Source organism: Haemaphysalis longicornis, unplaced genomic scaffold, assembly GCF_048455015.1.
Source record: "Haemaphysalis longicornis isolate Haplotype H1 unplaced genomic scaffold, Haemaphysalis longicornis Haplotype H1 scaffold_9, whole genome shotgun sequence".
In the NCBI taxonomy this organism is placed as follows: Eukaryota; Metazoa; Arthropoda; class Arachnida; order Ixodida; family Ixodidae; genus Haemaphysalis; species Haemaphysalis longicornis.
The window spans coordinates 21,443,052-21,467,558 of record NW_027526460.1 but is presented as its reverse complement, the minus strand read 5'-3'; the positions used below and the strand labels follow the sequence as shown (position 1 = coordinate 21,467,558).

The 24,507-nt window shown below is 47.0% G+C and overlaps 1 protein-coding gene across 2 annotated transcripts in view; it reads right to left on the bottom strand.

The window, feature by feature from the left end:
- The window catches only part of LOC144152704 (diacylglycerol kinase theta), a 64,940-nt gene that overhangs the window by 29,735 nt on the left and 10,698 nt on the right, over positions 1–24,507 (bottom strand). For both annotated transcript variants that reach the window (XM_077684108.1, XM_077684109.1), the window contains exons 2-16: positions 19,688–19,767; positions 18,855–18,957; positions 16,397–16,485; positions 15,366–15,497; positions 13,205–13,382; positions 10,027–10,122; positions 9,406–9,500; positions 8,004–8,070; positions 7,177–7,318; positions 5,816–5,958; positions 5,672–5,736; positions 3,245–3,395; positions 2,451–2,635; positions 1,833–1,957; positions 951–1,208 (exon numbers count right to left, since the gene is read on the bottom strand). In XM_077684108.1, the coding sequence (XP_077540234.1) occupies positions 951–1,208; positions 1,833–1,957; positions 2,451–2,635; positions 3,245–3,395; positions 5,672–5,736; positions 5,816–5,958; positions 7,177–7,318; positions 8,004–8,070; positions 9,406–9,500; positions 10,027–10,122; positions 13,205–13,382; positions 15,366–15,497; positions 16,397–16,485; positions 18,855–18,957; positions 19,688–19,767 (1,909 nt within the window). The remainder of the gene's footprint in view (positions 1–950; positions 1,209–1,832; positions 1,958–2,450; positions 2,636–3,244; positions 3,396–5,671; positions 5,737–5,815; positions 5,959–7,176; positions 7,319–8,003; positions 8,071–9,405; positions 9,501–10,026; positions 10,123–13,204; positions 13,383–15,365; positions 15,498–16,396; positions 16,486–18,854; positions 18,958–19,687; positions 19,768–24,507) is intronic.

Sequence of the window (24,507 nt, the reverse complement as noted above, 5' to 3'; positions counted from 1 at the left end):
GTAGCAGCTAGTGCAAGCCAGGCTGTCTCCTGAGCCGTGCCGTGATTGCACTAAGCAGCCGGCACAAGCGCTGGCAAATTGCAAGCATGATTTGAACAAGTCACTTGAGTTTGGCTTCCACACAGCAAAATTTTCGGCAACAATGTTTCTGTTGTTGTCCCTAAACGCGTGGCAGAACTTAAAGGAGCGATGGGCTTTCAGTGGCGTATGCGGATGACGTGGTTCATCACGACCCAGTTGCAAGGCTCATATGTTTTTACCGCTCTACCTAGTCATGCGACGATTTCAACCATGTCTGGTGACAGGTAGATTGCAGGGTGCTGCACGAAACAGTATTTGGCATCGAGATATTATTTTGCGTTTGGTGGGGCACAGTTTGCAACATCAAACAGCTTTTGCTATTGTCATGTATGGTGCTCCACCAGGCGCCAGTGCAGCCAAGCACCACCATCTCGTGGAGCCCGACGTAACACAGACGCTGCAGCACATACATGGCGGCGCATATGCAGCGTTGCCCGCATGAGCGCCACACCAGTGAATACAACCTATAAGTCTTCTCCAAATGTCACCTTCATGAGCTCCAAGCTAAAAAGCAACTTTACAAAGTTGATGTTTCTGTCTTTCTAGGCGCCAACGCGCATCATCATCAGCAACAGCTTAATGCCAAACTTCTCACTGTAACTGCTCGGTATAAACTCCTACCACGACCCATACCTTTAAAAGAAGGCTGTAAATGTGCAGCCCAATAAAATAACGGGAGTGGCGTACTTTCCCTACAATTGTATTTGCCACAAGTACTCGTCAATCGGAATCCTACTGTTTCTGCTTTACTTATACGAGCCTTGCATTTTAGGACTCCCTCAAGGTCTGCACCCTAGCCAGTGCTATTCCACAGCTGTACAAGAAGAAAGAGTCACCCGTCAGCTTGGGTCCAGTGGTACACTACCGACCTGTCGAGGCGGATCTCCTCGGCGTCGATGACGTCCTTGAGCAGCGTGAGGGGGTCCCCGCCGCCGGTGTATCCGGGGCCCCAGCGCAGCACGCGCGCCAGGTCATTGCCCGTGCCCAGAGGCACGATGGCGCAGGGCGGGGACTGGCACTCGGAGTCCTGGCCCACATTGTCCAGGCACTGGAGCACCCAGCCCACCGTGCCGTCCCCTCCGCACACCAGGATCTTGTAGTCGCGCACGTGCCGAAACACGTACAGCCTGCGTCGCGAGATGTGCTGTGTGCGGTGGTGTCCACTCTTCTCGCCACTTCCAACGCCACCGTCATGGTCTGCCATTCCGGGGTGTGATTCGACATTTCTTTCCACTCCTCACCTCAGCTATGACAGCGAGTGACTCCCTTTCCCTTTTTTTTCTACACGAGGCGAAACAACATCTATTAGAACCAGGATCCCGACTTCATTACATAGTGTTATTTCCTTACTTTGTCTTTTCTGACCCATGGTTGTCAAGAGGGGAGATCAAGTTGATGGCTGGGTGATTCTTTATCGTGGGACATTAACTCAGCCCAAAAGGCGTAACAAACAGGTATGCAGATTAGGTGTACAAACCAAAGAGAAAGGAAAAGGGAAGATGTAGTAAGTATAAACAAGTGTTAGCACCTGTTAGTTTAAAAACAGCTGTTAGCACCTTTGTTCATCACTTCTTTTCCACTGTACCAGTTTTGAGCTGTCTTATTTGATTTTAAATAGCTGCACATGACGAGGGGAGCACACCTAACAAAGTCGCTCCCACCTCTCTTGACTGAAATGACATGCGGCATCACCCACTCAGAAGTCATTCTATCAGTCAACTATTTCCCCTGGTAGCCCGTCGTGTCCTTACCCAGGTAAGGGTCCACTGTTTTCGAGGTCGTAGACTTGGTAGGGGTTCAACATTTTTCGAAAAGAAGTAATGAGTTCCAGGCCTTGGCAGCCTCCGCTCTTCACGTTCACAAATACCAATAATGGCTGAAAAAGAAAAAAATGACATGACAAATTCTAAGAGTGCAGATAATAAGCATGTGGTTTTCAATATCAGCGTGCATTTTGTTTATTTCTTTGAGCACCCAAATTTCATTTCAACATAGTCCCCACAAAGCGACTACATTGACTAGTCAAGGAGGCACAAGTATTGAGATACTATTGCTAGGAATCATAGAATATGTCACTTCCCATAATATTCATGCTTTAAACTGAGGCACTTTTTTTTTGTTCGTATTCCTGAAAAAAAAGCTAGGTTCTAATTTTTTTTTCAACCTTACACATTTTCTGCATCACCGCTTGATGAGAACATGCCTCAATTCTCAATCACCTTTCAACTGCCTTATGTGAAATGGGCGTCGTTGCAAAAAAGTAATAGATGATATTTTTAAGGTACCAATCTTAATGAAATTTAGCACTCTTGTAAGACTTTGCCCCCCCAAATCGAGAACTCTGCACACGCCTATGCTCCCGCACTCACCCTGACGCCCTCGGGGATCATCTCGGGAATGGTGTTGGGCAGGAGGAGCACGAGGAGGTTCTTGTCTTCGAAGCTCGACTCCCTCAGCATGTAAAAAGCCTTCACTGCGATGTCTGCATTGTCGTAGGTGATGATCAGGGAACCGTACTCGTAATAGATTGGACCTATTTGCTTGAACTTGTAAGCTGCTCCACCAAAGGAGGAGGATTGGGCACAGAGGGAAGTTGGGGGGGGGGGGGGTGAAAGAGAAAAAGGATTAGTACAGGGAGAAGAAATTAACACCAGTGGTACAATGCGTACAAAAAGTATTTGAGAAATATTACCGCTGCTACAAGGTGATGTTGGCAGTGAAGGTCTTTTTGCTATAGGTAGCTACTTTTTGATAATAAGGATTACTTTATTGCATTCAATCAGTAATTATATGGGCTGAATTATTTAAATAAAACGACTTTTTTCACAAGACAGAAGCGTACATTGTTTTAATTTAAAATGTTTATCGCGTCCTATGCAGCAGAGCCGTCGTTACGGCTGACTGCACTCCCGCAGAACAGCTGAAAACGCAGTTGCATTAAAAAGTTGTCCCCAGATGAATACATGTGTAGATAAAACAAAATCTTAATCTTGGCCTGGTTTCTTGCTGCCACGGCACACTTGTGCGCAGTTTTGGTAATATCAGCTTATTTACGGCCTCCTACCCAATCATTAGGTTTGTTTCAACTGTGTTTCGGAATGAAGCACACAATTACGGTATACATAAAGGTCAAAAAGGTACAAGTGTTGAGTGGGGTACTCACGTTTTCCTAAGAGGTCTACTAAAATTTTTTCATACTGCCTCTGGGATAAATTCGGCGGCATGTTTCCAACAAAAAGGGCAACGCTAGAGCTATAACAGTCCTCCTTCTGCTGGAGGTAAAACCTGGTCAGGTCTTTTTGTCGTATGGACTCCTGCAACAAAGGGGTTGACAGGTTAGAACGACGCCAGGCGAGGCGCAACCGAAAATGGGCTTTTTGCCGTTTTCTGCGCACGACGAGAGACATTCGGCTAAAACTGATTTTTGCCAAGAAATAAATAATTCATTTCTGCTGTAAAAACAAAGTTAGGATCATCAGGCAGTTTTAGTCACATAAATTATGTCTAATTACAGTTTTTATTGCAGAAAGTCCCAAGAGTATTTTGATGTACGTGTAAAGCTGCATGTACACAGAGCAGTGCCTTAAAAAAAATCCCGGGTCATCTCACTAATGTGAAACCTGGGGAGGGGCGAAGTGTGCAGTGTATAAGTGTATTCTTGGCGCCTTGGCATTTTCGCCAATGGAGATGAAACTGTGGGGGATACAGTCGAATCCCGCTACAACGAAATTGACAGGACGTGCAAAAAATTTCGTTGAAGCGAAAATTCGTTGAGGCAAAATCTGCCCCAACACAGCATGGAAGGGCAAGAAAAACAGCCCCGGATATTTCCACATCATTGGCAGCATAATACAATGTTTAGAAAAACGAGTGACGCGCAGTAACGCCGTGTTTATTCAGATAACAAACATACCAATGGCTATCTGTTTTTTTTTTTTTACCAGCATGCGAAGAGTGCGATACTGAGGAGAAGGGGTGAGGTGGAAAAATGACAAAATGCAGGCGCAAAGTGTATTGCTGTACAACAAGGCGTTTCCACCGAGCTGATTACTTGAAGATAGCTGCTAGGTGGTTGGAAGCTCCCTTCTCGCTTGTGGCAGGAACGGCGCCATTATCTTATCCTCTGACTAGGCACAGCAACTGACCTTTGCGGGCAAGCCGCGCGCACTAGCATCGCTAGCATTTAAAGTGACTGCGCTCTCGTGACTAAGATAGGATGACGCGGGACCAAGACTAAACACGAAAACATTATTTTTGATTTTGACTTCGAAGAATTGTAGAAGGAAAACTGGAAGGACAGCTGCTCACAACACATACATGACGGCGCTGAGCCAGCAACAGAGCACGGGCAGGGTGCCTGAGAACCCAGGCATACACGGGTAGCTACAGACAGCAGGATGAAACGTGTGCATGCTGCGGCAGTGATCGGGAAACTATAGACCATATTGTCAGGAGCTGCACAGAGATACGGCCACCGTGGGGTGAGGGGGAAACGACGCTGGCGGAGGCTTTGGGATTTGGGGCGAGGGGGAACCTCAACTTCAAGGCCATAGAGGTGACGAAAAGGCGACTGGAGTGGTGGTGGAGGAAAAGTAGGGAAGGGATGGGTACGCAGGCGGAGTAATCATACGGATGAGAATATAGAACAGCGAGGGGAGAAAAAAGGGGGGTGGGGGCGATGAGTTTAAAACAGAAAAGAGGGTGAGATGGGAGGGAGGAAGCAAATCTATAGGTTAGCTGGGAGTAGGGCAAGTAAACACAATAAATCAGGCAAGTCGGTTGCTGACAACCGATGCCCCGATTCAAAGGGAAAGCCACTAATCATCATCAGCAGCAGCAGCACATTCGTGCGATTTCAACTGGATACGGATTGGCTGGAGCTCCAGCTTGGCGAACTGGTGCTGTGCCTCGCGCAGAGATAGCCAGCCATCGTCACCAGCAAACAAAGGCGTCCATCTGTGAGTTTGTTTTTGTTTTAAGTGGCAGTATGGGCGCACAGCGCATGTTTTCGGTGAAACTAAGCGTCTTGAATGTATAAAAAGCTACAGATAGCTGGCGCTATGCTTCTTTTATTGTAAAATAATTGTTCAAACCCAGCCCAAATCATCGAAAATTTTGCTGAAGCGAAAGCAAGCCAGACAAATAGTTCGTTGTGGCGAAGACTTTGTTGCATTGACTTCTATGGCTAGCTGACGGGGAATTGGAAATATTTCGTTGAAGCGGAAGTTTCCTTGAAGCGGACTTCGTTGTAGCGGGATTAGACTGTACAGGTATACAGCTTTGGTGTAAAAGTCTGTTGTCTTTGAAGCACGAAGCTCTCTATCATGAGGCGTAAAGGAGTGTCCCAGTGTTTTTTTTTTAGTAGGCGTTACGAAGCGGTCCAGTGCAAGGCGTAAACGAGTGCTCCGGTGTTTTTTTAGCACGCGTTATCTTCCAGTGCGAGGCGTAAACGAGTTTCCCGGTGTTTCAGTATTGTGACTACATTAGATGAATGACGATTACGACAACGACAACGAGTACAGGAGATGCCAACAGCCCCCGCACCTAAGGGGCTTCGCCCCTAAAACCTAAGACATTCAGCAATACTTACTCTTGCAATGTTCCTAAGCAACTCCCAAGGACCTTCTTGATTGTCCATCACTCTTTCATGAACAGCTGTATGAAGAAAGAGGGGGAGTAAGCGCACACGCAGGGGTCGAAAGAGTTTCCACGCGATGTGACAAACAATACCCACATCCTTTGTCCAACGTCACTTCCGACAGCCGGAACTTGTTGATGTCTGAGGAGTCTAGTCCAAATTTTTCAAGAGCTTGTATCATAATTTCTTCTACGCTCGTGTCACTTGTCACTTGAATCACGCGGTAAATGTCCGCAGACCTGCGAATGAGACAGCATCAGCTATATTAGTAAGGAAACAGCTGATCCTGACATTGAAGACCGGGAATTTGCGATCTGGGGTTACCCAGGGAGAGCCTTTGTGAATAGCTAAGGGCTAACCTGGGTGACCTGAAGCTTTTCCACTGCTGCTAGACAAAGCGTTGCTTCGTATTTTGGCAAACACAATAGCGGAGAATAGAGTGAGTCATCCATACAACCCAGCAGCAGAACATCTTAGCCACTGAGTCGTCGGGGCAGATAGAACAAATTACATTTTAAAAGGGGCAAAGATTAAAGACCCATTAGCTGCAAAACACATTTCTGTGCTTCTTTGCAGTGGGGATGTGCGAATACCGAATAGTTGCATTGGAACTGAATGATTTGATTACAGGAAAGCTTCATAAATTATTTTAAAGGCTTTTCTTGAACGCTTCCGCATAAAAATTTTGGTCTAGGTATCCGTCTGTCTGTTGCCTGAAATGATTTGGCGAAATTCGAACACATACTTCCGCTCCTGCTTGTTGGTCTATGCACCTCCCTTTTGTCACAGCTGGCACATAAAGGGGAAGGGGTGCTCCCTATGAGTTAGGCACTTTGGCGATCTATCATGTGAACCCAGCTGGCCTCTTGCCAGCCCCCAGACACAGAAGGGCGCATCCCACCTTCGTAGTCACATTACGATTACTGAGAGGAAAGGCAGCCATACAAACTATGGTGAAAGGCACTGCAATTTCAGCCACGGGTAAATATCTCAGCGGTGTCGCTCGATACAAGAACTCTGCAAGACATGGTCTTGCACAGCGAGTGCCTAAACTGTAGTCCTGTCTTGCTTTGCCCATTTGTCTGTTTGCCAAAAAAAGCCTATCCGGCCACCGCACGAAAAGGAACTGTCTGTCTATCTGTTTCTCATGAATTACGTTACTTTGAATGACTCACAAATATTTTGTTTCTTTTGGATGTAGCTCACAGCTAAGAAGAAACAAGGAAGCGAGAGTTTTTCTGAGCCCCATGTTTAGTATTTAGGGTTTCCAACAAACTTGTAAGATGGGCACTCTTTAGGGTGGGTTTCAAGGTTTCTGTTTGTAGTCCCGGTTATATTCAAAGCGCTCTTCTGTCTTAAAAGCTCGTTGTCACACGTAGCTCTCAAACCCCACATGTGGCTGGCGAACCGCAAGGCTAAGGAGCTCGCATACCACGCGATCAGACGGGGGTGCTCACCTGAGCTTTCCGGGGAAGACCTTGACGTATCCCTGGTCCGGGTTGGGAGGTCGGTACCTGAGGAAAATTGCAGGCCGCTTCCCTTCCCTCCGAGTCAGGCTTTGCACCGGCATAAAGTCGCCCAGTTCTTTCTCGTTCGGGTCTGGAAGAATTACAGGCCCCATAGTTGGGAACAATGTGCACTCTGAGGATCGATACACCCCTCGAGACTTTGGTAAGTCAGAAGAGTTAGCAGTCAAAGGTGCAAGCAGCAGAAAGCTTTACTATCCTGTATTGTGTCTTTTTTATTATTATTATACTCGGTGTCATTACTGGGACACATTTTTACTTTTTTTTCATATTCAATGGTTCTTACCATCACTCAAATGATTTTAGACAATGCTCCCAATGCAACCACACTCTGTTAAAGGAACTGTATGTGTGCTGATTCTTCAAAAGCACTGCATCACGATTATTGTTTCCAGCACAACATACTCACAAAAACAGCTCAGAATGGCCTTGACATATATAGAGAGCTGTAAGTTTCCTAATGTGCTTTCATAATATTCATATCTAGCACATGCAAATCAGAAAGCTTATGCAATAAGTGCCCAAATAAAGACTAATGGGTGGAAACATTAAATTGCACAAGCATTAAAGACAATTTACAATGTGGCAGGCCAGAATTGAGTCAGTGAAAAAAAAATTTAAATGAAAACATCCTTTTTGCACTTCCTGCCCACACTAATAAGTGACTTGGCAGCTTTTGTTATGCATTGTGCACAAAAGCAATCCTTTACAACCCCGCCCTTGTTTTTCAAGCGGGAAAAATGACAGCTTATACGTACCATACACATCGGTAATGTAGTAATGCTTTGGATCTCCAGATATATGGAATGCTCGCAATGCTGCACCCTAAAGGAATAGAAGCAAATCACTGCATCAAGACAATGAACTTTCCACAATACCATTACTAGACTGGGAACACCAGGTTTTAGGGCTGGGTCTAAATTGCAGATTTGAATCTTGTCATTATTTAAGGTTTGCCCACTTGGTGAAAATTTCAAAGATTTTTTGTGACTAGATTACGAAACAGAAACCCTGTTTGTTTGACGTGAACTTGAGTCTCGCAACTCACCATATAAATTTTTATTTCCAATATTTAACAACTGATTTCTTAATTGCGATCGGCTGCTTCATTTCTAAAATTTTGTAACAGTTGAAGTATGAGCCCGGAGTAATGCACTGTTCTATTGTAAGTCCCCAGTTCTCAAGAATTTTTCCAGCTCTGGCTAAAATACAAAATACACCACCATTACCAATTAACAAGAAATGCATGGAGTTACAACGGTGCCTTTTTAATAAAACACTTAAAAATTGATTTGGAAAAACGTTTGTGGATGCTGAGCAGCCAAGTGCAGCAGGTAATCATAACAAAAAAAAATGGTGGACATTTGGATGATATTCCAAAGAAGTGGGCCACCACAACATCTCAGAATCGCAATCAATTAGGTAATATAAAATTTAGGAATAATCACACTGCTCCTCGCAAACATCATTCATCTTTTAGGAGAGGAACCACAACCGAATTTCTTCTCCAGTGAGACAGCTCTGTAACTCACTTAACGTATAACATCAATAGCATCAATAACAGTCATGAAAGGCTTACAGAGCCATAAACCTGTTCCTGCACTTCTGATAAACCTCTTCTTGCATTATCATCGCCCCTGGCCAATCCCCCTTGTGGGCATGTGTACACTAAGGAGGAAGTAGTGCGGTTAGTTTACTCGAGGGTGAATCGGCATTACCCCTCTTGATGTCAGAATCTTTTGGTAACATCAGTGTTGACAGAAAATAAGTTCACACAACGTCTGCCCACACTTAATTACCATGAGGTTCGGGTGAATTGGAATTGTTCTTCGTCAACTTAACTTCTTCAACTTAAATTAACTTCTTCGAATTCTGATGCCAACTGCCATTGCCATTAGCCTATCCCCCTAAGGAGGTATGCTGGCTGTCGAGAAGGCTTTGAATGACAAATGCCATGTTCGTGACATGCCCTCACATGCCCCAAGCAACAAAAATGTGATTTTATGAGAACTCATAAACCAGCTCTCGTTTATGTACAGTGCTTTACCTGCGAAAAAAAAAAGGCGAAAACGCAAGGCAACATCGATTAGTGGGTGTGTGGTCGATCATCACACTTTGCACCAACATGCCAGAGAAACAATTATGCATGATTGTGCTCACGATTATTTGTTCCCTAGTTGCATTGCGTGATACAGTGATTGTCCTGAACATTCTTCTCTTCATCGAGGCGTTGCCATCGTATACTTTGATCATTTCTGGAGGGGAAAAAAGAGAGTAGAGAAGGCGAGGGAAATGGTCCGTGAATCTCTGTAGACACTTTTCATGAACTTAATTTCATGAAGTAGTTAGCGCGAATGCACCGAAGTCGCTGCAGAACTGTGCTAAAAGTAATTTGACTTTTGCAGCCGTAAGCTGAAAAAAAACTGCTGTTACTCATCCTACTCTGCCTCCTATCCCACTGTCATTCCTTGGTTCCTGTTTTGCCTGGCCCCCTTGTTCACCGCATCACATTCTCATAAATTAGGATTCCCCAGAGGTCTCGCTCACATCCCCTTTGAGCACAGCCAAATGCTACATTAGTTACTTTGAAACACTGAGGAGATAGAAATACATGGCAAAATATGACACTTCACCAACAACTGCATTGTAGTACCACAATACCAGTAGCTCGAGCTAACGGTGTTCTGATAGCCCGGACAGCGACTTGTGCAGGAAAAACAAAAACACCAAACATTGGCCATACCGTGACAAAAAAAGTCAATAAAATTGGTGGCATCATACCTTCATCTTTATCTTTTTCCTTTGGTGATGGATAATCATCGAATTCTTTGCTTTTAAGGTCCCCTGTCGATGAAAATTCCTCCGATATGCTTCTTGCTGAAATTGCAAAGGGAAAGCAATTTAGCACATTGAATATATATGGTAGTTGTTTCAGCTCGGTTTGTTTTCGTTCGGTTCCCCTTATATATTTATTTATAAACTCGCAACTTTAATTCTTCAGGATCACAAATCATACCCCCCCCCCCCCTCCCCCTTATCACCATGCACCCACTTCCATCCAGTTGTGGCCGAGCATAGCCACAACTGCAGATGGGGATACATAACAACTGGAACTTTAGAGAGGGACATCACTTTACCCAAACTGAAACGCTAAAACTAGCGCGCGTCATGTGTGCATCTTTCGGTTTCCTTTGCCTTGCCTTCGTTTGTGGAGTGTATTCAAGCTAGAACTGACGGTCACTGGCTGTCGCCTCCTGAAACGACCCAGACGCCCCGCCGACGCATTCGTCCGATGTAGCATAACCATTACCCCCTTTCTAAAAACATGCACCCCATTCACCACCCGAGGCGTCGCCTGGACCGCATTTGTTCCCCTCAGAAACAGCTTTAAAGCGGGGGACACATGGGAGTGACGTGACGCGTTATGCCAACCGATAAATGTACGCCTTCGCGGTAATCGAACTCGCTTCCACCACCCTCACTACCCCGATTCACACCGTTGCATCGCACTCACCGCAACCACCGCTGACTTGTGAACCCACAGACTCTCAGGAGGCATGCCGGCATAACCGCACTCCACATTCTTGAATGCACTCCCGCTACTCTCAACATATCTTCCATCCCGAACCGCAAAATCGCAACGGTAAGGCGAGGTTATTGCGATAGCATGCGCGGGGAACGGCGTTGTCTTGCTCGGGAGGTGGCGCGGAAGTGGTTCCGCTAGGGAAAACATCCGGGCACCTTAAGGGGATGATAGTTCGGTGAAAAGTTGTATTAGGGATACCAACACCGGAGCAACGCAAGCCGGACGCGAGCCGCTGGGGAAAACTCGCCCCGCGCGAGCACATAGGTGACCGGTAAAAAGTGCAAAGGCTCATGAGTCATGGGTACGTCGTCTGCTACCGCCACTTCCGGTTCAAGATCTCTCCGCCCTCCCATACGCCTGCGTACGCCGGCGGCTTTCAGGCGCTTGTGTGCGTGTTGTTTATTTGTCACAGAGTGCTTACCTGTCAGATAAACCCCTAGTAGGGTCAGTCGTTGTTATTTATGGAATTCCCGATGCATGAGCGTTTTTTTTCCTTGGTGGAAACAGATAAATAACAAGCACACACGCGCGTGAAAGCCGTCTGCGTACGGGAGGCCACGAGAGCTCCCGAACAGGAAGTGGCGGCTCTCCGCGGGAGAAAACAATGTACCCATGAGCCTTTGCGCTTTTAATCCCATCTTGGGGACCCTCGAAGCTGGGTTCCCCTATTATAGAGCTTTATAATGTGGTAGCGGGGCCGGGGTCCAGCTAAGATACATGTCGAGGGTGGTGGAAGCGGATTTGAGGATCTTGCACGGAAAGCTGATTGTTATTTATCCAATGACGAGGTGACCAACACGTACATTACCCCCGCAGCTACCGCCTCCATGCCATATCCCGCCATGAGTTAACTGCTGCCCTCTCCCGTGCACCCTGTATCATACGGTTTGGGACGCAGCTAGTGATCATTCTAGTTCACTGTAGTTTGGGTAGAGTTTGGGACTGAATCCGATTACGATTATGATGATGATGATTGCTAGTGGTATCCTTTTTGTAGCGTGGTGATGTCATGTCATATATCTTACAAAAAAAACGACTAGCGCTGCTCTTAGGGCAGGCACAAAATACTAGGTACAAAATACCTATTTTTTCTGTGACAGGTGGTAGCTGCCCCAGATAATATTCCCCTACCTGCTTTTCGTCCACCCGCATTCTAATCTTCTCTTCGTCGCCTCGACAGCCCTGAAGTTAACTCCCTCTGAGCTACCCTTGAATCCTAGGGCTTCTGGAAGCCGAATATTTCCATCATGTAGATTTGGATGGATACACTCGCATTCCAGCACTATGTGCCGCATAGTTTCTTTTCCGCAGACCGCGCATACCCCATCATTTTGTGAATACTTCCCCACAATGCTCTTAGTTCGCAGGCAACCTGCTCTAGCCTAGAAAAGCAAAGCACTGCCCATGGAATGTATGTATGTATGTATGTATGTATGTATGTATGTGCATGTACGTGCGTACGTGTGTATGTATGTATGCATGTATTGTACTATAGTAATAAAGGAAGGTCCATTAGGAGGCGTAAATTGTCTCGCCTAGGGGCGGACACCGAAACGCTTGCTGGTGTAGGGGAGTTGGGATAGGGAGGAAAGAGTACATAGGAATAGGTGGATAGGATAGAGGGCTTACATGAATCACACGTATAGATGAAAGAAAAAACGAAAAAACTGAGGAGTTAAACAATAGAGAAAAGGACAAATACATATAAAACACTAGACATATAAATGAAAATCAAGGTATAGGACACAACGGTGTAGTAGAAAAGACACCTGCACACATACACACGCACACACACACATATACACACACAGGAAAGCTACACCAGCAGCGGCACTCCATGCACTGCAACCTGCGCGGTTACATGATGTTGTAGCGGAGTGCGCTGTGGATCCCTGAGGCACAGAAACAAATTTTCCTTTCTGATGTCCAATTTCTCAGCCCTGTACATCTCTAACGACGTTTTAGCTTCCATTTTTTCTCTCCATTTATTCCTTTCTATCTGTCTTGCGTCTTTTTTGGTCACCTTGGCTGTCTTTGATTCTCCGCTGTACTTTCCGTATTTTATCATTAGCCTTCTAGAGCTTCCTTAGCCAATACCATCCTCCCTCCTCTCCCATCCCTTTCCCCCGACTAGTGGGCCGGCATGCTGGCCAGACCTCCGGCCAGCTGAAATTCTAATCAACAAGCGTCAGCGGTGCATGGTTATCTTCCTACCCGTGTGCATCGTAGAAGATGTTCCGCAACTGCAAGACGAAGTCCGCGTCACAATTGCTGCCGCGTAATTCGTGTACGATCGCGACGCCACTGTGGCAAGAAGCCCCGCGCCGGGCCCACAAAATATACAGTGGGCGCGGGCCGGGCAGCGGCGCTCACCTATGCTGGGGTAAGTGGCCCGGGCCAGGGTCTCCCTCCTGCGCATCTCGACCCCGATGATGGTCTCCAAGGGCACGTCCGTGCGCGGAATGCTCACGGCCGCCGGCGGGAGCATGATGCTCTCCAGGCAGCCGAAGTTGCACTCCTGACTCAGGCTCCGGTAGCACGTGGCATGCGCCTGCGTCGCGCACCGCTCTCTCTTCATCGTGTGCACCCATCACATATGTCTCGCAGGCAGTACTCTGAGCGACACCATACGCGGGTGAGGTTTTGACAGTAGAGAGCTTAACCAACTACATACGCTTTTTATTGATCCGGTGGACAACAAGAAAAAGATAGAGATAAGAAGTGGGCGCGCCCAGTTCTTATCTCTATGTTTTTCTCCATCTTATCTCAATCTTTCTCTTCGCAACGCGTTGCGAAGAGAAAACAGTTCGCACCCGAAAAGCCGGCAACGAAAAAAAAAAAAAACAGGAAGAGACATGCACCCACGGCTACAAAAGGGGAGAAAATGTCCCTAACTTGGGCGCTGGTGAGAACGATTACAAAGAAATTAACAGGGTTGGCTTACGGGCAGACAGCTGATAACAGGAGAGATTAGGGAACTTTGCTAAATGTGAGGCTAAAATAAATGGCTCAGTTTGTTTCGAAATGCGAGCCCTCTGAACTAGGCAACATGGCAGAGCTGGTAAAACACGCATTGCCTTCATCCAAAAATAACATTTTTTTAATCTTTATTATCTCATTAGCAAGTTACAGCGAAGTTGCGATAGCATTACACCATACCGTCTACCGCCACGCAACCGTAAGCTCTTGATCAAAACAATTTGCTTTCTTCCAATCCGCTCGAGTGCTAACAAGCCGGACAGCTTCAAACAGACCGCAGACGCAGCAACCCGAGCGTTACAAGGCTGCTCGTAGAGCGGCGATGTTTATTTTCTGGACCTTAAGGTCGCCATTATTTGGCAAAATGTGTGGCCTTCCCATCTGCTACACTATGTTTTCGTACCAAACTCAAGCGCTAAGAGAAGGGTAACAGCAGGTTGAACAATGAGGGTGCTTTAAATAGGAAAACGAGCGTTCGTCCCTGGAGTGGAAGCAGTCCGGATTTTGTAAAAGCTGCTTTCCGGCCCTGTTTTGAGCTAGATAGTATATGGAGGTATGGACGTCGCATCGGTTCCTCGAAACACGTTCTTCCTTTCTCCTCTTTTAGGAAACGGAATAACCCAGTGACCACTAGGAAAATGGGTCATATATTTATAACTTAATCTTTCCGCTGAATCTGATGTATGCGCCTGGCTCCTGCAAAGACAGTTTGTATCAAAGTTTTTCTTCTCCGCAGTAACTTTCTTCCGATCGCTGTACCCTCAGACCGAGAGTAGCAACTAAGCCCCCCCCCCCCCCCCCCCGCCCCCTTCCCAATAATAAAAAAAGCGCTCACTTTTCATGAGTTACGCTGCAGCAAAGTTTATTATGAATCTACTTTTAACTGTCTTCTTTATTCCTGTTATTATGCTTCCCATGTGCCAGCAAAGTTTATTGTGAATCTACTTTTAACTGTCTTCTTTATTCCTGTTATTATGCTTCCCATGTGCGCTTAGCAGCGAGCAGTACAGAAGCAACAGCCTTCCCCGCCACTCTCAAAATGTGGCTGTCGTAGGGCGGTCACTCCAGGACAGCGTGTCCGCACCTTCCTCTTCCTACTGTTCGAAACGAAAAGACTGACGCGTGTTTGTTTTCACCGTGCCGATGGCCAAGCGGTCGAGTGTATTCCAAGGAACAAGGGCTGTTATTCAACGTACATCACCTCCGTCGGCTAGAAAAATAAAGGCGGCGCGTGCTCTTCAAACGCAAGAAACGAGGGGCGGCGACGCGAACTTACGGAAGCAAACGGGTGTTTCTTTCTGTTATCTCTCCTCTTCCCCCTCTGTCAAATACTCTGGCGCCAAACGCATGCCCGCCACCGGCTCTGACGCGTGCAGATCCACGGGCTTTTCGCGGCCATCTTAGCGGAGGCCGAGCGCCGTCATTCTAAGGCGCAAATCACGTCTTAAAATTTGGTTTGATTTTATTTGATTTGGTTTGTTTCGGTTTAATTGATTTATTTTAATTTGAAATTGGCGGTGTTTCCACGGGAAGGAGTAGGGAAAATGGGACGCACCGTAATGCCGCACCATTCGCAGCGCATGCCGGCCAGGCACTCGGCCGACCAGCAGGTCTTCTTGCACTGCTGGCACTTGGAATTGGCGGGTAAGTTGCCTTCCCGCCAGTGGTGAAACTGCATCACCGACGGCTGCGAAGGCGAAAGGAAGGAAAGAGGAATTGAGCGGAAGACACGCCCCACGGTTTGGCACCCCAGTCTAAGATGAAAACAGGAATGCCGCAGAAACCTAACAAGAATTCCTGTCGCACTACAAAAAACAACAGAAGCCCTGTTGTTACGACAAAGCTACCTGTTGTTACGACGCACATTTTTTTCGTAGCGACAAAGTCAATTTTCTCAACGACAAGCATTCCTCTAGTCACAACAGAACTGCCTGTCGCTACGACAGCCATCATGCTGTCGTGACATAGCCAGCTGTCAGAATCACGACACAAGAATACGCAAAGACGACAGTACGACACGCAGAAGTACGACAAACTACAGGAATTTCTCTTGTCATTTTTGAATGGGACAGCTTAGCCAAGCAGCGAAATGATGCTGTACTCAACGCGACAAGATCGGGAAAAAGAATCCTGCGAAAGTCGACTCATCGTTCTCCGGAAAAGAAGCCGTTAGTGTTGAGGTGCAGCTAAGGAGATGCGTAAACAAACGCACTGCTGTTAGTGGTAGCTGACAGTGCGGAAATGCACGAGTCGGCTACAATTATCGGTAACTTGTGAACAAACTAATCCACGCCAACCCGTGTTAAGCTGGGGCAACAAAAATGCAGGAAGGATGTAAGTGGGAGCCACTCCAACATCTAGTAAAAAGAACCGAATAGTGCTAGAAGTATGTAAAAAAAAAAAAAAAGCTGCCAGCGATTAAATGCAGCAGGCAGGCGTGTAAAACTCGCGGGTTTACAAATTGTCTCAGTGCGTGAAAGTGCTCAGGTATTTGCATTTGTAATGCGCTGACGAAATAAAAAGACGCATATGAATGATACTGAGGTTATAGTGGAAAAGCTATTCGCCCGGTGGCGCCCCACTTACCTTGTTTCTACTTGGAGCATAGGTAGCACATTGCTTGCAATCTGCAACGCTGAAGTCTTGGCACTCCAAATGCACACAGTATTCACAAACTGCGCGGGAGAGAATAAGAAGAGGGAGGAAAAATTAATGTGCTATCCAGCCCAGTCTGCACCTAATTCGAAATGTTCGCAGTAAGACACATTCACGAGGAAGTAGTGATCATGACAACCAGAGTTAAGACTCAATTTCCTTCTTTATGTTACATCCATATAATCCCCGCTCAACAGTCTGTTAGACGACAGCGCGGAATTTCTTTTCATTTTACGACAGCAAATATTTTTATGTTCCTTCTTAATCACGACCAAGCAGATGGGGAACACCAAACTATAATCGTCTCCTGAAATGTAAAATTGACGCGCCGGTAGTGCCAATACCGTGATAAAGCGAGCGCTCCGGTCTGCTACGGGCATCTGTTAGGCAAATTAGTTTGCACTAGTCAGTTAATGGCCGTGTTTACAACTACGAAACTCTCCAGACGTCATGGTATACACGCACATACACTAATACAGCAGTCAGGGCCCCTGCTCAAGAAACGCGCAGCAAAAGCCATTCCTGTGTCTTATCCTACGTCTGAGAAGCGGCCCACATCTCATACGAGGCCAACCCTGCGTCGGGCACGCTCGTCTCTTGCGTTTTATGCTCTCGCCTGTTAATTCACCGTGCTCCCGAGTACTGCGCTCACATGCAGTCGGCACCGCGAACAGCGTCTGCTTCGTAAACAAAAAACAGCTACCGCTCTACTTAACGACAACGATGGGAAAACGCGAAGCTTCAGTCGTTGAGTTTGTCGCATGGTCGTTGAGTTTGATCGTTTGCTTGGCTCGAATTTAGCGCTCGTTCGGCGGGTTCGATGCGGGCAGATGCACTAAAGCTTCGCGTTTTCCCGTCGTGGTCGGTAGGCAGCGGGGTAGCTGATTTGTTTGAAGTAAGGTGAGAGAACGAAGACACGTTCCTTAAGTCCGGCAGTCTTGACTTTATTTGGAACACTTGCGGACCTCAGGATTTTTTCGACGTCGCTTGACTTCTATCTTTTCGGCGAAACGAAACTGTGGATCCTCCCGATGAGCACGGGCGCACTCGCGTGCACGCTCGCGCTGACGTTGCTTAAAGGCAGCCTGCTCCTCCTTCGAACGAACCACACGCGGTCGACCTATTACGGTAGCCGATCCCACACTGCGAGTACGTGCTACTCTGGAGGTACGCACCACTTTGCTTTGGATTGGCCAACCAAAGAATCCTTCACGAGAAACCTTCGCGTTCAGCCATCGTCGTGATTAAACTCACCGTTCAAACGACAACGACTAAAGCTTCGCGTTTCCCCATCGTTGTAGTTCGAAAGGGGTAGTTAATTGTTTCTTTCACTTCACCCACCATCACTCATCATCATCGTCACAGAAAGTTGGCTTTCCTGCAGGACGTATCGGCATACAACGGTATCAGTGAGAGCAATAAAAGCTCGCTTTAAAATCAAGCGTGTGAACCTGTAAAGCGTGCTCTGCGGAATGCAGGCGTGAATCATAGGAAGCCAGACTAACGAGGCATCTTAAAGATAACTTTTCCTCTCGGTTCCTATAATTTTCCAAGGACACTCGACTGTTCCGCGTGTCCCGAATGCTGCCCCCACATGCATGCGGCACTGCGAACAGCCTCAGCTTCCTTAGAGCTCAGAAACGAAACGTGCCGCCATGGCTGCATGGTCGCAACCGTGTGTTTGCGATATGCTGGTCACTGATTCGACGCTCGACACCGACACCCCTATCGTCACTTTTTTATTGGATGAGTGGCTTATCCCGGTTACTGACAACTCAACTACGCGCAACTAACATCACCATTTTCCCGGTAAAATAGTTATGTAGTAACGTGCTCACGTAGTTACGTAGTTACGTGCTCACGTAGTTACATGCACAGTGCCTTCGTTTGCAGGGTTTGAATACGTGAAATTTCGAGCCCTTTCCATTTTTCCCCTGTTGGCATGCATGCTCCTCTATTTAATTAAAGACGTAACCTGAAGGACTGCCTACAAGAACAGAAGGTCCGAGTGAGTTCCTCAAACTAAAAAGTTATTAGGCAGGGGGGAAATAAGTGCACAGCATGTCCACGTCTTTTCTTCGTCCTCGATCATTTTTTCGTACTCAAATTTTCATACAAATTCACGGTTGACTAGGTTTTCAGTTCCTTTTTTTCAGTGCAACCAGCTTCATTGTCATTCGTTCATCTGTTATGGAAAACTTTGGTTCGAAGTTTTAATTTATTTTTTAATGGGTGATGAAGAAAGCACGAGCTCAAATGGCGCGAGTAGCTTTCTTGGTGAAATTTTACGGCTACTGCGGACGACCGGCGGAGCAAAGTGTTGTTTATCTTTTACCCCCGGCCGAAGCCACCCACGCCACGGTGGCGTCGAGCAGTGACGAATGCTTACCTTCACACCTAACTGCACAGTTGTCTTCAATTCGTTTCCTGCAGACGTTACAAAACTTTCTTTTCAGGTGGCCTGCTTCCGTCCAGCAGTGGGGTACTGGGTTCTGTAGACGGAACACTAGGTTAGGCACAGCTACAGGGTCGAAAGAATGCTATCAAAACTATAAAGATCATCGCAAAATGGTAGGTGTACGTTCAAAATTTTAACACGTGGGAGCCTCACTGCGGCAGGAACGTTGCGACACAAGAAGTTTCCAAACATTCACTCACTGATAACAAAAAAAAATATTGCCTCGCAGTTGGCTGACGATACCAGTTGTTACAAACCTACGTATAATTAAGCTCCGAATTCGTTGAAGAGCTCCTTAAAATGAAATAGGACATAACATTACATTGTAATTTCTTGCTTTCAATGAAACATACGTCAGAAAGCCAAGTAAGCGATACCTTCTCAGGTCTGCGTGAGAAGCGGTACTTTCTCAAGCCAACGGAGACAAATGTGAATGGCTAACCACGCTTCAAATGATGAAAGTCATGCCCGCGTGAAAAAAATTACTCGCTCGGGCTCTTTGGCTGCATCTCAAAATGCAGAAACTGCCCCTAAATATGACCACGATATGGTTTTATAAATTAGCCCTCTAACATACGTACAGAACACACAGAAAAAAAAAAGTGAGGGCTTCCTCGCGCACGACTAATCGTCTTTAGCTTAGGTGGCCGCCAATGTCAGTGAGCATTGTTGCCTGTTCTCCGAGATATATGCGGCAAACAATGCGGTAAAAATACCTTGTTAATTCTTACTTCAAGAAACGAGGGGATAAAAGTATGACTTACTTTGATTACATTGATTGCAATAGTTGAACAAGGAGAAACCACAGTCTTGAGGCATCTGTCGTGAACTACAAAATTACAAACTGCAAAGATAAAAAGGCACAAAAACATTGTGTTAGGAGCATTGAAGGTAGCCCAAATACTGTTTATACAGAGTTCACACGCTGCGTTCAACCAGCGGCCGAGCCACTGGGGATTTTGTTCTTACAATCGTTAAAATATATGTACATAAGAGGTGAGAGAGATAGAGAGGGTGAAGAAGGGAGGGAGAGAGAAATGCTAGTTTGAGATAGATTGCTGCACCTCTGCTCTCCATTTTTATTTTTACGAGCCTAAATAAGCCTACACAAAAATCACCGTGGCGGATGCACGAAGCGAAGGTTATACCTCCTGTGGCATAAGCTTTGTTCAAATTGCTTTAATTCAGTTTTCCTTAATCACCCCAGCCAACAACCATCCCTTCCCTACACAAATGCACACACCTCTTAAGTTCCACCGCCTCAACTCCGCTCATAGAGAAAGCAAGCCGACGTTCAAACACCACACCATAGCTAATAGCTATGCGGTCAGCCGATTTCGGAGATGCTGCTCGTCGTCGTCAGCACTCTCGGCGCACCACGACCTCGGTGTTCGTCTATCGGTACACGCAATGCCCGGCTGAGCGGTGGCCGAACGAGTCATGAACGCAACACGAATACACGTGTGAGACGCCGATTTCGACTCTGCAGGCCAGCGGAGCGTCGTTTATTTCTGCACATTTATTTGGCGGATGTCTTAACGATGCTTAACAAGAATCTCTACTCCAGTGTCCGAAACCATTGCCACGACCCCTTCCTCCCCTTCGTGAATGCAAGCGTGTGACCCTGTAAAGCGTGCATTGCGGAGTGCAAGCATGAATCACGGGAAGCCAGCCTAACGAGGTTTACTAAAGATAACTTTGTCCCTCTCGGTCCCTAAAATCAACCAAGGACACTCGACTGTTCCGCGTGTATACGCAGCACGCTTGGCTGCACACCCTGGGCTTTGCTGGGCCGATAGGCAAACTAAAAATACACCGTCGCACTGCTCGATCGGCTACACGCGGCGGCAATGGGCGCTCGCAAAAGTGGAGCCTGCGTTCTAGTCACTTCTCAACTCCTGCGTCATCGTTGTTATTCTTTTGCAACCTCGAACATTGAATTTTTTTGGTAAATATGCTCCAAATGACATTAAAATATTCTCTGTGAAACTCGCTTGAACATTTCACGACCAAAGCAATATTTTAAAGAAACCGCTTAAATGAACACTTAAAGAAGCGTCGTTAAGCACCGAGCGGGTTTTTAGTCGCTACGATGCATTTATTGGTATTTGAGTTTCGTAACAATTGGAATAAAACTTTGTGTTTCTGACGATGCTTGCCCATCCAGCATGTATCGTTCAACGACGCACCATGGTAGTTTGAAGCTATTAAGTTGTATATCTGGGACACCAAATAGGCGCGTATAGAATATGAAAATACAGAAGGAGAGCTGCTCCGGGTAGATATCAGTTGTGCGATACTGCGCCCCTCCACTTCCACCACCCAAAAAGTAAAATAACATCATGCTGCGCAAACTATTTGGATAAAGTGACCCGCTGGGTACCAATACAATGCAATACATTGATACAACATTTCATAGACTGAAGCCGGATTTTGATGGGCGAGTTTATAAAAGGTCGTTAAACTGGGTATCCGACGAATGGGCATCGCGTTAGACCCCAGTGAGCGTCCTGCGATGTTTATTTCTTGGTTTCGGCGCACGCCAACACCACTTGCGATGCCGATTCTCACGTGCGCAGCTCACCCTTTCCCATCTCCACTCTAGGACGCGGCACTTCCGCGTGAAAACGTTTTACAGCTGTAAGAAAAGAAACCGCCTTTAAGTATGCGCGGAAGAACTCACTCAATAGAAACCGAGCTCTATTGTGGAGGGAATGAGTGTTCAACCATGCCTGCCTTAACTTTATAGCGGTTTAAATACGAGTATTCACCTGGAGACGCTAACACCCCCAGTAAATACTGTGTTGTGTTTACGCTGTAAGTTGGACGCTTCCAAGGTAAGTGTTGGCTGTCCTACGTAACGCAGAAGGCCGCCTCCCTCAAGAGCCCGCTCCTATTACGAACGGGCTCTCGGCATGCCCGTACGCAACTAAAAGAGGAAAAAAATTATGCCGTCATTGTAACATGCATTGCCATCGCTTGTGCGTCGCTCGCATCGTGGCGTACGTACACACAAGCGCAAATTGCTTCCCGCAGCACCGCCCTTAAGGGCTGTGAACGGAATATGACGTTCATTAGGGTGAGTGAATCTCAATATTGCACGAGCGGCGCCCAGCGCTGAGCGCCTGGCCTGGGCGTTCCAGCCTGGCCCTTAACGACCGTTAAGGAAAGAAGCAATTCGTGCATGCGCTCCTCCCGCGTCGCACTAATGTGTGACAGTGGCTACACCTTGGCTTCGGCACTGCGAACCCCAGAGTGTCAAGAGGGTTTATTTTAGAAGCAGTAGCATTTATAGGGTAAACGTCGGTGGTTTTCTGGTGTCGGTATTCCATTGGTACTGGAGTGATTGACGCCCAAAGCGAGCGTTTGTCTGCATCACCTCCAAATTACCGTCATCGTGCAGTGGCGTCGAGCTGCGTCTACTTCATTTGTGTATAATCATCACCATCCGGTGATTTGTTGTTCTGCTTCTCGATCGCTCGAATAAAGAGATGCCCCGAATCTTTAGCTTTTAAGTAAACCATAAGACGACATTTTTTGCGGGGAAGACAAGAAACTGTGGTTGATTCCTCTGTCATAGGAATCACTAAAACACGAAAGTGAAATGTGCAGCGAAGCTGAGCATGATTTGCGGGTCGGCGGCTGTCTTGTGGGTGTGCTTGGCGATTGACGTCCTGCTGGCGGGTCGCTTCGGCAAAGGTGTACTGGCGTCATTTCCGTGACGGATATGACGTCAGTGAAATCTTGATGTATCCCGCCATAACACACTTTCGTGTTAAAATATAAAACCCGAAAACGAACAACCCTAAGTATGACGTACTCTTTAGTACTAAATGTTGCTTCCCCGCAAGAAGACCCTGTGTGCAGGGGTGCACCTTTTACAGGCCGCTTGCTTCGTTGTACTGGCGTCACTGCCGTGACGGATATGACGTAAGTGAAATCTTTGTGAATCCCGGAACAAAACACTTTCGTGTTAAAAAGAAATGGTCTTACTGCTTACTTGAAATGCAGCTCTGTTCGGACTATCAAGCGGTCTTGCTCGAGCACTTTAGAACGACGGGTCTGATCCCTTCTTCCTAACGCGATACCGGCAAGATTCCTTCTTCTCGCGGAAGACTGACGACGATACCAAGACCATCGCGATTCTAGAGCCCACTTCATCTTACCCCACCTTTTAATTCGCTCCCCGCAAAACGCATAGAGCCCGCCTTGCCTCCAATAAAAACTTCCCTCCCTCCTCTCTTTCTCTCTCCCTCTATCTCTCCCCGTCGTGTGACGCTTAAGTAAGTCATGTGGGTGCAATAAAAACAGCAAGGAAAAAGCATAGCTGGATTTAGTAACGAAATGTAGGACAGTTGCAAGCTGGGCGAGCTAGTAGGTGTTCATAACTAATCACAGCGCGAAAGACGAGACAGACAGAGGAATAACCACAGGACAGGCGCTGGCTCTCAACAGTTGAGAGCCAGCGCCTGTCCTGCGGTTATTGTCCCGTCTGTCTCGTCTTTCGCGCTGTGATTAGTTAGTAACGAAATTCGTCATGGTGCGGTTAAAATTCGCGTTTCATATAATTCGAACAGTTGCGAAGCACCCTTTCCTTCACCCAGTTTCGGAGCGCGATCTGCAGCTGGTGCCTTGAAGCGTGTATCATAATGGTGACACGCTTGCTTCCCTTCACGACTGATCAGCGCCTGTTCTTTACCCCTGAACACAGTGTCGGTCACCATCCGGCGACTGACACGGGTCATTCTCCCGCAGATACAGTGTGGAAGTTGGGCGGCAAAAGTGCTGAATGGGCTAGCTGTGTGGCCTTTCTGGCAAGTATTGTTCATTCCTCGCGTGCCTCCGTTAAATCTTAGGACATCTTCCGGTCACTCTTCGCACTGCGCTTGGAGTAATCTGGTGCAAAAGTACTGTGCTTTGATTGGGGCTGAAAATGATTTCGAATAAACCGATTTCATTACAACGTTCGTTTACTTTACTAGTTATACCTATCCCTCTGTCCCTTTTCCGGGCGCTTTGGTTCTGCTGGCATTGCACGTGACGTGCACGCAATGTACGGAGCAAAAAACCCTATGCCAAAAGTGCGTGTGACAACGTTGGCCCGGTCGCGGTAGGCAGACCCGCAAGGTTATAGCCAAGGGTTTATCTAGAAATTCGATTGATTTTTTTTTTTTGGGGGGGGGGGGGGGGGCGAAATTTCCCTGGGGGGTGGGGGGTGTTGGGGGTGGTGTATAAGTGCCTGGGCGGGGTTGTGGAATCTTTTTTGGGGGGAAAGGGGGGGTAGAAATCCTCATAGGGGGTGGGTGGGGTGGGTGTTAGGGGGGGGTAGGGGGGGGGGGTGTAGAAATCCCTGGTTATAGCTTCCTTCATTTGCCGCAGGAAGGGAAACCGGAGAGAAGTACCAGCCACGGGTCGTCCGGCGATGTCAACTTCGAAGTATAAGAACCGCAAAAGCGGCATTTCAAGTGGTTTTTGGGGTGCGCATAGCGTTCACTGTGGTTACCAACTACAGGGAACGTCATCCTCCCGGAGTTGTGGGCGCACAGCAATCCTCCAACCTTAAAGTGGTTCTTGGAATGCGGTT